Source organism: Cricetulus griseus (assembly GCF_003668045.3).
Source record: "Cricetulus griseus strain 17A/GY chromosome 1 unlocalized genomic scaffold, alternate assembly CriGri-PICRH-1.0 chr1_0, whole genome shotgun sequence".
NCBI lineage: Eukaryota > Metazoa > Chordata > Mammalia > Rodentia > Cricetidae > Cricetulus > Cricetulus griseus.
The window spans coordinates 78,563,224-78,576,979 of NW_023276806.1; the positions used below are offsets into that span (position 1 = coordinate 78,563,224).

At 35.6% G+C, this 13,756-nt stretch overlaps 1 protein-coding gene across 1 annotated transcript in view; it reads left to right on the top strand.

Annotated features, from left to right (window-relative positions):
- Positions 1-471: 471 nt before the first annotated feature.
- Positions 472-13,756, top strand: part of Zbbx (zinc finger B-box domain containing) — a 92,260-nt gene continuing 78,975 nt past the window's right edge. Inside the window, exons 1-5 of the mRNA XM_035451339.1 lie at positions 472-539; positions 3,141-3,254; positions 5,971-6,061; positions 12,518-12,566; positions 12,968-13,077. Of these exons, the coding sequence (XP_035307230.1) occupies positions 472-539; positions 3,141-3,254; positions 5,971-6,061; positions 12,518-12,566; positions 12,968-13,077 (432 nt within the window). The remainder of the gene's footprint in view (positions 540-3,140; positions 3,255-5,970; positions 6,062-12,517; positions 12,567-12,967; positions 13,078-13,756) is intronic.

A 13,756-nucleotide genomic window follows, 5' to 3' on the forward strand; every position in this document is an offset into this window, starting at 1 on the left:
AGACTTTGAATTCCTATGTACTCCAGGCTGACTTTGAAGTTGATTTCAGATATTTGCCATCATGCTTGTCTTAGTCTGTTATCTACAGAGATATCAGTGAAAATTTGGTTTTGTCAATTGTTATATTACATACTTGTAATATATATAATCATAATACTATATATTTAATTTACACAAATGCTTGCGTTAGCTGTTCAGGCGTTTGTGCTTTTTCATCCTGAAGATGTTTATTTGGGAAGTTTTCCTGAGGGTTGGGCTCCTGGCTCAGCAAGCAGGTGCTTTGCATTTCTGAAGCTGGAGCATCGATCTCCAACACTGCACAAACAAAGCAAAATAACAAAGACATTTTCCTGAATTATGTGTGGCTTAGAATTTGTAACTGCTTTAACTCTGGGATTACTGTTTCTGTCATTTTTCAGAAGTTTTCTGAAGCGGTGATAATCTTAAGACAACATTCAGAGACAAATAATCATGAACACCAAAGATTTTGTAGTTATACCCTGGGGAAAACCTGGAAATTCTATAAAACTAAAATATAAGTAAGTACAGACATATTTTTAAAGTAAAATAGTTGCTAAAGTTTTTATGTGTTGTAAATTAAATTATTCTTTTTTTAAGCAAGAGAAAGGTAAAAGTCAAATTTTATAAATTCTCACATTGATATATTTTCATATTATAGACATTAAATTTATATACTATTTTCATACTGTGGAACTTAAATTTATAAACCATTATATTATTAAAATAATAGTCATTTTATCACTTTAATGGTAAAATTTTAATAATATAGTTTGTAAATTTGAAGTACATAATTTTCAAAATTAGGACTAAAATTATTTTTAACAAAAATTGAATGTAAAGTTATAAATGAAAAGTATTAACTATTGAAGCAGTATAAGAGAAGGATAAATTTTGTGACCTTATACAGGGTTAAAGATTTAAAAATAAATTAAAATTAAAGGGTCAATTAGGGCCAGAGATCTTTGAACATGGACTTGATGCTGAACATTCCAGGAATGGAAAGGAATGTTCTAAATAAACTTGGAAATCTATCCAGGTAAAGCCAACTACTTCTGGTGTCATGGGCATCAATTCTGAGTATCCTCAGTATTTTATGACTTTCCATGAGTGTTAAAGGGATGTGCTCACAGTTCCCCTTAGAGATCACCTAGTCATTGGAAATCTTCTCCAATACTACTAATAGTCCGCCAGGATGTGCTGGGACCATGCCATCCATGTAAAATTCTGGTTTCTGCATTTCTTAGTTCAGATCAATGATCCTATAATTATTTGGTATCTTCAGAGCTTTTCATAAATTAACCTTCTTCACTTCTAAGTCATTGGGTATAAAAACATATAAACCAAAAAATTGTTATGCAAATATAGGTTGTTATCATATTTAGATTTATTATTTTGGTGGTTATGAAAGCTGTCAAATTGTGAGTGTTGCTCTTTTGATTTTTGCAAACAAAAAAGGGATGTGCATATTTTGTTACATGTTTTATCTCTGTGTCTATATCTGCAAACCATTCATTGAACAAATGTCTATCAGTGGTAGACATACTCTGAGAGCAATTTGTGGCTTCAAAGGGAAGAAACCAGAATCTTTCTTTTAAAGTAACTTGCTGTGGAGATGATTTATAATTACACTGACAATGTAGTGTGGTATGTGGTATGGCATGTAAACCCAGAGGCCTGCGAGAACATAATCTATTTGGGCCGAAGTGTGCAGATACTCAAGTTCTATAGGAAAATACATGTTCTTTGGTAGTCATTGGATGCAACCATAGTAGTGTAACCCTGGCTGTTAGTCACTGGTCTAGGATTATTTTTAGATTTCTCGTTCATGCCCTGCTTGGTTAGTCCACTATTTCTTGTCAGCCTATGGATTTAGGTATTTTTATTTTCTTATTTTTATCAAATGCTCTAATTTTGCTCGACATTGTCTGTCCTTAGATAATTGTAGTCACTACAGTTTGGCTTATTGATGCTGTATCCTAGCTCTCTGTCCTGCTTCTAAGCCTTCCCACTTCTAATTTGAGTTTTCCTGGTACAGCAGAGTGATCTTTATTAAAAACAAGTGTGGTCAAGTGTCTTGAAATTCTGAAGTGATGTTCATTGTTCAAAGAAGACAGCTCCCAAGTGCTGATGACAGTCTCAGGGTTCTTTATGATCTGACCACCAGCCACTTACTCAGCAGGCCCACTTGGTGATGTTTTCTCAACTTACACTTGATGAGTTGCGGCAGAGAAATTGTAGCTCCTTGAATCACATGTTATGTGTCTTCTCTTTCCTTTGCCCACACTTTTCCTTCTTGTTGGACTGCTGTTCCTACCATCTCCCTTTCCTTAGACAACTGTTCTAATTTGTCTTTATTTCTTATCTCCTTTACCCCAAGAAATGTTCTTAGTCTGAAGTCAAAGTTGCACTCTCTGTCCTTGGGCTTGGGAAGTCCAGCTGTTCCTCCCCTCAGTAACAGCATAGTCACAGCATGCTTGTATGAATTTCCTGCTTGTCGGTATCCCTTCTGAATTGCAGGCTGCAGGTGTCTTGCTGCCTGTCATCCTTCACAGCTCTTGTGTGGCTAGGGTGAATCTCACTTTTTGGATGTAATTAAAGTAACAAGTTACTCCCTCTATACTTAACTCAGTTCCTCCAGAAAGTTTGCCAGTCACTTTGAAATATCGCCAGTGGTTGTTTCCACCTGTGGACTAAAGCTTGGTGCATTTGGGTGCATTTGGATAGTCACCACTGTACATTAAATCTCCACTATTCCTTCATTTGGGTCAGAGCACAATATTCAGCATTATGTAAGGAAAGTTTTAAATTCATAAGAGATAATGAAATCTAGACATTTGCACTGGCTTCTAGCTACAGAATAGTCAACAACTAAGTCTATGGAGGGTGGAGCTTCAGACACGATGAAGAAAATCTCTTAGGACTGTGGAGAAGATTCAGCTGTTGCAAGTATGAAGATCTGAGTTCAATACTGAGAACAATATAGTGCATATGAAGCAGATGAACTAAGTCATTGGTTAAGCCTTACGGATAGCTACAATCTAAGAGCAGAGCTTTCTATGACATTTGCTTGCCTTGAGGTTTGTTTAATCTAAATGACTATTTAAATCATGTATTTTTAGACATGCTCAAGAACTGCAAATGGAGAAAATTCAGCTAGAACTAGAGAACCAAAAGATGGAACAGACATTACGAGAATTCCAATCCACATGGAACAAGGGAAAGGAAGAAATTAAGTGAGTGAACACTTCAGAGAATTTAGAATAAGCATGATATTCCCTAATATCATACTGATTTAACTATGCTGTAAATTTAACCAAATTATATAAAACCTGTTTGTATGACTTTTGTTATTTTAGTAAAACAATTGGTGGACTGATGACTCTTAACTGTTCCCGAAGAATAAGGAATATTAAATTCCCTTTACTTTTGTTTTCGGTGTCACTTACATGAAACACACTACTTTTTAAAATTACTGGGGCTTCTGTTTCCTCTAGTTTACTAGCTTTTTACTTTTCCTCTATTATATTAAGGTCCTCAGTGACTTATAGCCTGAATGCACAGGAAAGCAATGAAAACTTGATTCTCTGCTATGAAACAATTGCTGTCAAGACACCAGAAAACCAAGCTGAGGTTTAAGGCATTGCTATGGAGTGTAATTTTTCAGGGAGTGAGTCTGTCCTTGCAGTACATCAGAATTATTTAAAATATTTTAAGCAAACAATAGATAATAATTTTATTTTGTAGATGAAATCTCTTTAATATTATGCCTATAAATTGTCCTGTGCTAATTTTATTTTTTGTATCAGAATACTAAAAAATGAATCTGATGTATCAAGAGGCACTGATAATTATATGATAAAAATCCAGTCCAATTCCTTGCACCATTTAATGATTAAAATTCATTTTCCTGTAAATGTCTCATCTTTGTACAAGACTCTGTGGGAATATGTGGGTGTATTTGGTTTCCTTATAAATGGTTTCATCTGTAAATTATGAAAAATAATTCACAACATAATATTTTGGTCAGTGCTCCAGCCATATGGATGCATACAGAATTATTCCTTATTATTTTTTGTTTTTTGATTTTTGAGACAGGGTTTCTCTGTGTAGCTTTGGAGCCTATCTTGGTACTCGCTCTGTAGACCAGGCTGGCCTCGAACTTACAGAGATCCATCTGCCTCTGCCTCCTGAGTGCTGGGATTAAAGGTGTATGCCACCAATGCCCAGCTCAGAATTAATCCATTTTTTAGAGGCTTAAGTTTTCAGTATCTTGTGACTATAAATACCACCATGGGCCTGTGTACTACAACATGTACTTTTGCTTTTATACCGTATCATCTTTGGATAAGTTCTTTTGTCTGTCATTTTAGGTTCAGAAGCATGTGAATGTCCTTAATATGGGTAAATTGCCTTATAAGTGGGCTTCAGAAGTTTGCACTCTCCTACAAAGCATTAGACTATACATTTCATATGTATTTGCTTATTTTAAATACCACCATAATCTTTGTATATTAAATTTAGCTCTGCTTGGTCTTCAAAGTGGTAACCATGCAATCTCCATGAAGTACTTCATCAATCATTGATCAGTTTTCAATATATTTATTATAGTCTCAGTTATATTCATTTATATTCTTAGAGTTCAGTTCTCTAAGAAATTTATATGACATCTATACATACTTCCCTTAATAAGTAGAGCAATGGTTTCATCAAGGCTTTTCAAATGTTTATCATGAAGATGACTAGGTGTGTCTTGCTGTGTTTAATATTAATGACCATTAGCCATTGCTTTCACTGATGTTTCCCTTTTACTTTACCTTTTTCTGTGGATGTTAGTATATGTGTGTTGAGTGGATTCATATTTGTGTGTGTATGCATGTGCATATGTGTTTGTGGTCAAACATGTGGAAGTCAAAGGACAACCGTGGCTTGCGTGTTCCTTTTGAGACACAGACTTGGAACTCACCTAGCTTCCAAAGAGGCCCCAGAGATCCACCTGTCTCCACCTCCCTGGTATTGAAACTACAGGTGTACACCACCATGCCTGACTTTTTTTTAAACTCTGTGCACTAAATTCAAGTCCTCATGTTTATAAATCAATAGCCCCACTAACTAAACTATCTTACCAGTTTTAATTTTGGCTTTTTAATGAATGATAATTTTCATTTGAAAATCAGAGTTCCTGTGATTTTTCTTTAGCTGTTTTACTGGATGGTCCTTTAGAACATTCTTCAACTTGAGTGAGATTTAAGAGAGGTAATATTCTCTTCTAAGGTTTCACAGATAGTGTCACAAACAAAAATGAAGACTTGCTACCCACTGACCAGTAAAAGGGAGGCCCATGGTTCTAATTTGGGGTTCGTTATTTATTATTTCTGTGACACTGGGCAAATTTTCTAATGAATCATGATTCATTAGTTTTGCAGCCTTAAAATATTTATTTTGTGGGGCTCAACAAAACCCACTTTGGAACCATAAAATTAATACTTGCCTTCTTTGTTCTATGTTATTTCCAATGTGGAGCTCATTTGAAATCTTTAGAAATCCATCACCTGGCAGACCGGCAGTATATTAGATGGTATTGATTTCTTCTCTTTTTCCATTTTCATTTGTGGATACCTAATTTAAAAACTGCATGACCATCTGCAAAATTTTCAATGTATTAGTAAAAGTCAGTCACTGTAAATGCCAACAATGGATTTCTTCTTCTGTGTTTGAACATTTCACTTTCAGTCATCACTACACAAAAGTCACAAATCTGGAGAAGTGATATTTAAGCTGATATACTGGTGATAAGCTAGGGCATTGTTGACATCTTATTCACAGTTTGTAGTAGTTAGTTTATCATACTAACACCCAAATTTCCATTTCCTGAGTATAGGGGAATGTATTCATTTTCATTAGCAGGAGGAATGTTTTCAGTAACTACATTTTGTTTTATGTCTATTGAAGGTCAGGTGGGTATCACTGGAAATCTGGAAGTGTGGGCAAGTTTGGTAACAAGTCACATATAACATCACAAAGGAAAGCGAATGCTACTAAGGTAAGAAATAAGCCATTTTCTGAACAAGAGGACATGCATTGTGTTTTCAGATTTTGCATTCTCTCTCATACTCAAGGATCCACTATTCTTGTTTTAGTAACTTCTTTTTATGTTCACCTAAAATGTTACTATGTGGTTTTAATTATTCAGATATGCTTTGTTTTTCATTCAGAATGGTTTTTTAAATGAAATATTTCAGAAGCTTTTGTTTGTTTGTTTCTCTTGTTCTTCCGAAACAGGTTTTCTCGCTGTAGTTTTTGGAGCCTGTCCTGAAACTTCCCTTGTAGATCAGGCTGGCTTTGCACTCACAAAAATTCACCTGCCTTTGCCTCTGAAGTTCTGGGATTAAAGGTGTGAGTCATTCCTGCCAGGCCAGAAGTTTCTTAAAAATTACTCCCAGGGTAAATTTTGTGTTTTTTCTTCCTCCAGAGTCCAAACACAATTTCTCCATTCATTTGAAGTTTAAAGGATATAACCTAAAATGGCCTAGTCCTATATTTTGGTGAATATTAATACTATATTATAGAACAGACAATGTGCTCTAGTCTTCATATTATTTATTTCCTTAATACTGTTGTATTCTGCTTGAATAATAATTACTCATACATTCTTAGTCGCATGAATAAATATATTCAAGAGAAAATCTGCATGGCAATTCCCAAGCTACAGATTTACTTTATCATTATTGTGTACTGTAAAATGTAACATTGCATCATGTTTTTGATTGCAATCAGGTAGGTGATTTTATATAAGGAAAACTTTATCTCTGGATGTCTTTAGTATAACATTCGTGACTTGGTGAATTTTAACTTGCACAGCATTTTATTTTTATATACCTACCATTAAACTTTCATTGGGTCATTTGGCACCAACAAATATCTTACTCGGCACTTCTGTACTTTTTGGCTTCAGAAAAATCACTTTGTTGTACAGTGCAGTCCCCTTTGTGAGTCAGGTTTCTTTCATTCTGGGATTAAAAATTTATAAGCCACTTTTAAGTGTCACTGTCTTTCCACAGGGCTGTCCTGTGTTGTATTTCAGATGTTACTGTAAATATGTTAAACATTTTGGCTGTGAGCAACCATGGAAGCTCACTCTTGTAATCCCAGTACTCAAGAAGTTGAAGCAGGGAGCTTGCTAGGAGTTTGAGGCCAGCCTCAATATTGGTGTGAAACCCCAAGTCAAAAAGAAAAGAACAAAAAGAAACAAAAAATGCTAGTTGTGATCACAAACTTGTATGCAATGGCATTTCTAAAGTGCAGTTTTGGCATTTCTAAAGTGCATTTTTGGAATTTTAGTGATTTACTCCTTGTTTCCAAGGAAATCCTAATCTAATGTAGAAAAAACAAATTACATGAAATATTTCTAGTAAAAGTCAATCTAAAATATTGTCAATAAACATTTTGTATATGAATAATGTGTACTTGAGAAATGTTGGCTTACTTAATGAGTTTATATAAAGAAATATTTGAAGAATAAATCAAAATCCTTGCTTTGACAAACATCAAATTTTAAAAGCAGGTGGATTTGGGAAATGTGGAAAGCATCTACCACATGAGAGACTAGGAAGCAGGTAGAGGCTTCTCAATCTAGTCTCAGGTATTCTGATGCATTTCACTTGGTACATTTCTCTTCCCTTACAGAACTTGACCAGTGTGGTTGCAAAGGTTAGAAGAATGATTTGTGGTGGTTTTTCTTTTCCAACTGACCATTTGTTTGTTACAAATAGAGTATAATCATATAGGGTGTATATAGGTTTGAATATGAAATAAAGCACAAATGAATAGATTTTGAACATGGATTTCCTATGTATATACTTACATTTATTTATGTCATACCAATTTATAGCACAAACATTATAATATTAAATTTGGAAATTAAAGGAAAGACAAACACAAATGCAAATAGTTGGTTCTTCTCTATTTCCTAGTCATTTTGTGAGATATTTTCATTACATGTGCTTGCTGCTCTGGAGATCAGTGGGCACAGAGGCATAAGATGTTATAAAGGTATAGAGATAGGAGAAGGCTATAAAAACAGAAATCATATGGTAACCAGAGAAAAGTAAGGAAAAACATTGTATCAAAATACAGTGAGGAAAGAAAGAGGAAGTCAAATACACAAGAGATACTACAGACTTCATAGAATAAGAGAGATTGAAGGGAGAAGGAAGAAATGTTTGTCGTATAAGTTTAGAATTTTGTTTGAATTCTTATGTGATAGGTACAGCTAAGTAAATGCATCCCTAAGAATTTGCATAAACGAGAGATGTGAAGACTAAAATGTTAGGAAAACCTCTATGTGGTGTATGGTAGCTCTCAAAATTTAATATTTATTCAGTATATTTTATGCCAGCCAAGAGCTTATCTTAGTTGGCTTTTTATCTCATCAAGCAATTCTATCTCTCCCAAGAGTCAGTTTCTAATTGTGGTTTCACAGATGAAGTAATTTCACATCAGCGACATAAACTGATTTGCTCAACATCAAGCATGAGGACCATAATTCTACATGCACGATGTTAGCCTTGTTCTAAAATAATCTTCCAGTTTTCCAGTGAAGAGAGCCTGAAAATAAAAGAAGGGTAGGTGTGGGGCCAAAGACTTAGGATTTCTCAGAAGATTAAATGGAAGGAAAGACTTTCAGAACACTCAGAGATGCTAATGCTATCCAATATGTTGTACCATAAAGAAACTTCACTATAGAGCAGTGATTCTCAATAAGGCAAGTTTGTTTCCCTGGAGACCTTTGGCAATATCTGATGATTTGTGCACTTGGTACCATCAAGAGAGGTTTCCTGCTTGATTTTGGTGTAGATGTCAGGACCAAGGTTGCTTCTGAACCTGCTAAAGTGCACTGTAGAACCTCCTGGTGTTTGTTTTGCTGAGACTAAGGAGCTCTGTATTGGCCTTATAAATTAAAATTCTTACCTATATTATTTAGCTATCTCTGCAGTCTTACATACAGTCAATCACTTGAGCCTCAGCTATACATTCATAAGATACTTATAACTTCTAGAGTTCTAAGCAAGGTAAGAGATGTTATATGAACCCAGTTTGAATTGGTTCAATGTCGACATACAGAAAATAAGAATATTAAAAGGCTTGAGTTTAATTATTGAGCTACCATAAGATCAATGCAAAACTATATTTCAGCTATTTAAAATAAAAGAGTTGGAGTCAATGAACACACACTACTGTAGTGAACACAAGAGCAAGAACACATAAAGGTTCAATCTGGTCAAGGAAGAGTAAAGTAGTTTGGGGTTTGGTGAACTCAACTCAGCCAGTTTTAGACTGAGGAATGGGAATGCAAGTAGGGGAGAAATTGATGAAGCAGATTACATAGTGCCAGTGGTTGGGGCTGTGGTCTTTGAGAAGTTGGTTCATTAAAGAAATCTTCACTGGGGAAGGGAGCACACACTTCCTCTGGCAAACAACACACATACACACACACACACACACACACACACACACACACACACACACACACACACACACACACACACCTGAAATAACATAGGTGTATATAAATGCAAATACTAGAGATTAGATTTGACAGGTGATACAGTACAGGAGTACAGAACACTGTAATGAAACCTCAACACTTTCATGTTGATTGTGATGACACCTTTTCAGGCGAAGGACGGGAAACAGCACTACCATGAATTTTTGAGGGTGGAGATTTGGAGTAGCAGCTGTGGGAATCATGACTATGGTTCAGCAGTAAATGATTGAACTTACTGCTAAGAAGTCCTATGTGACCATGCGGTTATTCAGCATGGGTTTTCAGGAAACCCCATAGCATTATTTCATCACAATATAGTAGGAAGAATGGGAATGTTGAGAGTAGAAGGAATAGTGATCCTATTTATCACCGAGAACCTCTGTGTTTGGAACTTGGAAGGTATGGACATTTAGAATGATGACTAGCTGCAGGTTTGGTCACAATGGTGGGACAGCTAGAGGCATTTAGATGTTCACAGCTGCCAGAGTGGTGGAGGATCTTCGGTGCCGAATGTCAGATAAATGTGCACTGAAGAGTTACTGAACCGAAATGGGATGAAGAGAAGTATGGATTAGATTCTGATGTGTAGGTGGAAGAGGAACCTGGACATTGATAAAAACAATAAGTAGGCAGTGGAGATCTTCAAGTGGATGTGAATTTGCTGAGTGATGATGGTAGAACATCATTCTGGGAAGAAGATGCGGATTTGCCCCCCTGTATTTCAGTGAGTACAAGGGAAACAGTAACTGGTTGGTCTGGAAAAGTGACTCAGTTGAAAGTGCTTACTTAGCATGCAGGAAGCCCTGAGTTTAATCTCAGAACCTCATGAATGACATGATGGCTCTCATCACTTGGGAAATGGAGCAAATGGATCAGAAGTTCAAGGTCATCTTCAGCTAAATAGTCAGTTGGAGATCAGCCTGCCCCACGCAAAAGAAAACAAAACAACAAACTCAAACCCTAAAAATGGGAACTCATTTCTGCACACATTATTCTAGAGAAAATTTGACCCCCAAAGTGGATTTCCGTTAATATGAACTTTGGGGTGACCACTTTGAGGATAGATATAGAGTACCACTGGTTAAGTGGATTTTTACACAGGATTTTATGAAACATTGATTACACTGAGAGTAAGAAGAGAGAATATTTCAGGAGGTGAAAATCATTGAAAATGTACCCCTGTGGGAACACTGGACACTTGAAGGCACTGGTGGAAGGTTGCAGGTATTTGTGAGGACTGACCATAGCTTAGTCCATACCAATTGCTCATATGTCAAGGATGGCAGAGCCAATTAAACCACCTTGGCATTGAGAAGCTCTTGTTCAATGCCTTCTGTCACAACAATAAGACAGTGGTGTTAGTATGCTAAATTCTTGTTTCTGATACTCAGAATCATGTAAACATGAGTGTGTGCATTTGTATCCATTGGCTAACCCTACTTTATCACTCAATCATTTTTCAAACATGAAAATCAGATTTAATGACAAAATTCAATTAGACTGAAACTAGCAGCTTTTTTACTAAAATATTTTTATGCAATTTGGATAACTTGAAGTAAATATGGATATATTTATAGTACAAACCAATGTTAAAAATGTTTAAAAGAAATTAAGAATTTTCCTTAATAACTACTTTATTTTCCTGATATAACTGCTCATAAGGAGCTCATAGCCAGGCTGATTACATTGCAATTCAGAATTAAGTTGTGTCATTAAGGTAATCATACTGGATAACTCAGTTACAAAAGGTGAGGTTAAATTATCTGTAACTTGTATAACACTGCCAACTTAAAAATTAAAAGTGTGATTCATATAAAAATTGATTATTTCAATTCTATTTTCTTTTCTGCTGTGTTTGGTACAGAAAACGTCTGAACAGCTACTTCAAACAATATGAACAATAAGTGCATCTTTGAAGCAAAACCACAGAGAATAATTAGGCCTAAATGTTCAAAGATGACTGCAGTCGGTACAGCCATAGATATAGAGAAGGCCATTGTTCTCATATCTTCACGTACAAATTGGGCAATTGAGCATGCAAATTGCAAATTGAGAGCTGGGCATGAATTGACAGTGTCTATGGAAATGCACACCATCCTCTGGGCTCACTGTGTACTTTAAGTGGTGGTTTTTAATAAGACCCAGACAGATGTGTTCAGTTGGCAGGTCTCTTTTGCTGCCTACAACGTTAAGACCAGAAGGTTTCAAGGGATTGTTTATATTGAAAAACTCAGTGTTGGCTCTTCCATTCTCAAGTATGTTTTACAAGTCACATAGCAATGTCATAAATAACACATATGATGGGTAAAGACCACAACAATGCTGAAATGTGGTTCTCTAAATTGCACAAATAAGGCAATACCATTGGCTTTTACTGTTATGTGAACAGAGTGGTGCAGTCAGAATTCAGTGTTGATTCAGTTTGTGCAAATACCAGACAGTGTGCTTCAGAGGGAGGAAGGCACTTCTAAATCTCAACAGTATTTGAATGCTAGCATTTTCTTAAAATCAGCTAATGCTCACATATGGTCATTTTTGTTATGCTCAAATTATCAAACTTTGCATGAAACTTTGTATAATAAGAAAAACATCCCTGGTATGTTGTGTAAAATGTGTTCTACACACTGGGCATGATGGCTCATTTTTTGAATGTCAGCCTTTAAAAAACGGTACCTGAAGGATCACAAGTTAGAGGTTAGCGTGAGCCACATTGTGAGACCCTGTATCAACAACAGAACACAACAAAAAGGCTTATATGTACAATATTTGTTAATTTTTTCTTTTTAATGAAATTTAAAGTTTACGTATGCATTTGATTATCTTTTGGTTTTATATTATTCTCAAATAATACATTTTATGCAAAATGTGCCCAAATGGTGCAGCTATCTAACATCTTGTTAATAATTGCACTTCCTTTGGATAAGAGAATAAATGTCTATTTCATTAATACAGTTCCCTGCTGGAAATGTGAAATTAAAGTTACTAAAGGAACAGATTAAAGGTAAGCAGAGTCCTGTATTATATCCTAAATATAAGGCACTTCAATATATATATATATATATATATATATATATATATATTCAGAAAGGTCTCCACACATTTTAGCATTTTAGGTATAAATTTCAGTATTATGTATTATGTAATGGTGAATGTTAAGGTCAAAGGTGTCTAAGCAAAGCAGATAGAAGTGGGTGCATGTTGCCCTTACTCATGGAAGCTAGCAGGGTTGCTACGGTTTCTATAATGAACTGACAGATCATACTTACCCACATCCACTCATTATCCAGCTAATGCTTCAGTGCTGTGCAAGCATTTGGAAATGCACATAGTGTCATTATATTTTTAACCAAGAAAGCAAACACTATACTTCAAACTGATTATCCTGATTTGTTTTTCTTCTAGAACCAGCAAAACAAATAGTTAATTACAAAATGGCTCAATCTTCTGAAAGTGAAAAACCCAAGACTAAAAAGAAATTTTGTGGACAGTGTGAGATCAAAGCTGCTCTCCTTGTAAGTAGACTACAATACAAGCAGGATGGACTGATCAGGGCCCCTTAGACACACCTCTCACCACTGAATCTCCTTCCGCAGCCATATTCTTATAGCAGGTTTTTATCTTTGGGGCCACCAACCAGCTTCAAAATCAAGGGGACAGTTAAGAATGCTAGGCCTTAGCTTATGCTGTTTTCTTGTTTGCTCTTATAAGTTAACCAGTTTCTCTTCATCTATGTTTTGCCTTGGGCTTTTTATCTTACCTTCCTTCTGTATGTCTTTCACTGCTTTTCATGTCTGGCTCTGGCTGTTCCTGCCTGCCTTCTGACCTGGTCATCTCTCTCTTTCTCTCTTGTTCTGTCTTCTTCTCAAGCCTAGATTTCCCCTCCTACTTATTCTCTCTGCACAACATCCCCACCTATCCCTCTCCTGCGTAGCTATTGAGCATTTAGCTTTTTTTTAAACCAAGAAGGTGCCTTAGGCAGGCCAGGTGAAACAAATGACCACATCTTTACATAATTAAACAAATGCAGTATAACCAAATATAACACGTCTTTATATCATTAAACAAATGCATCATAACAAAGGTAACACATCTTAACATAGTTGGATATTTCACAACATAGGTTAGTCCTTTTTGTCACTGTTACTCTAGTTGCTGGCAGATAAGTTTAATGTCTCTACATATTCACTGAAC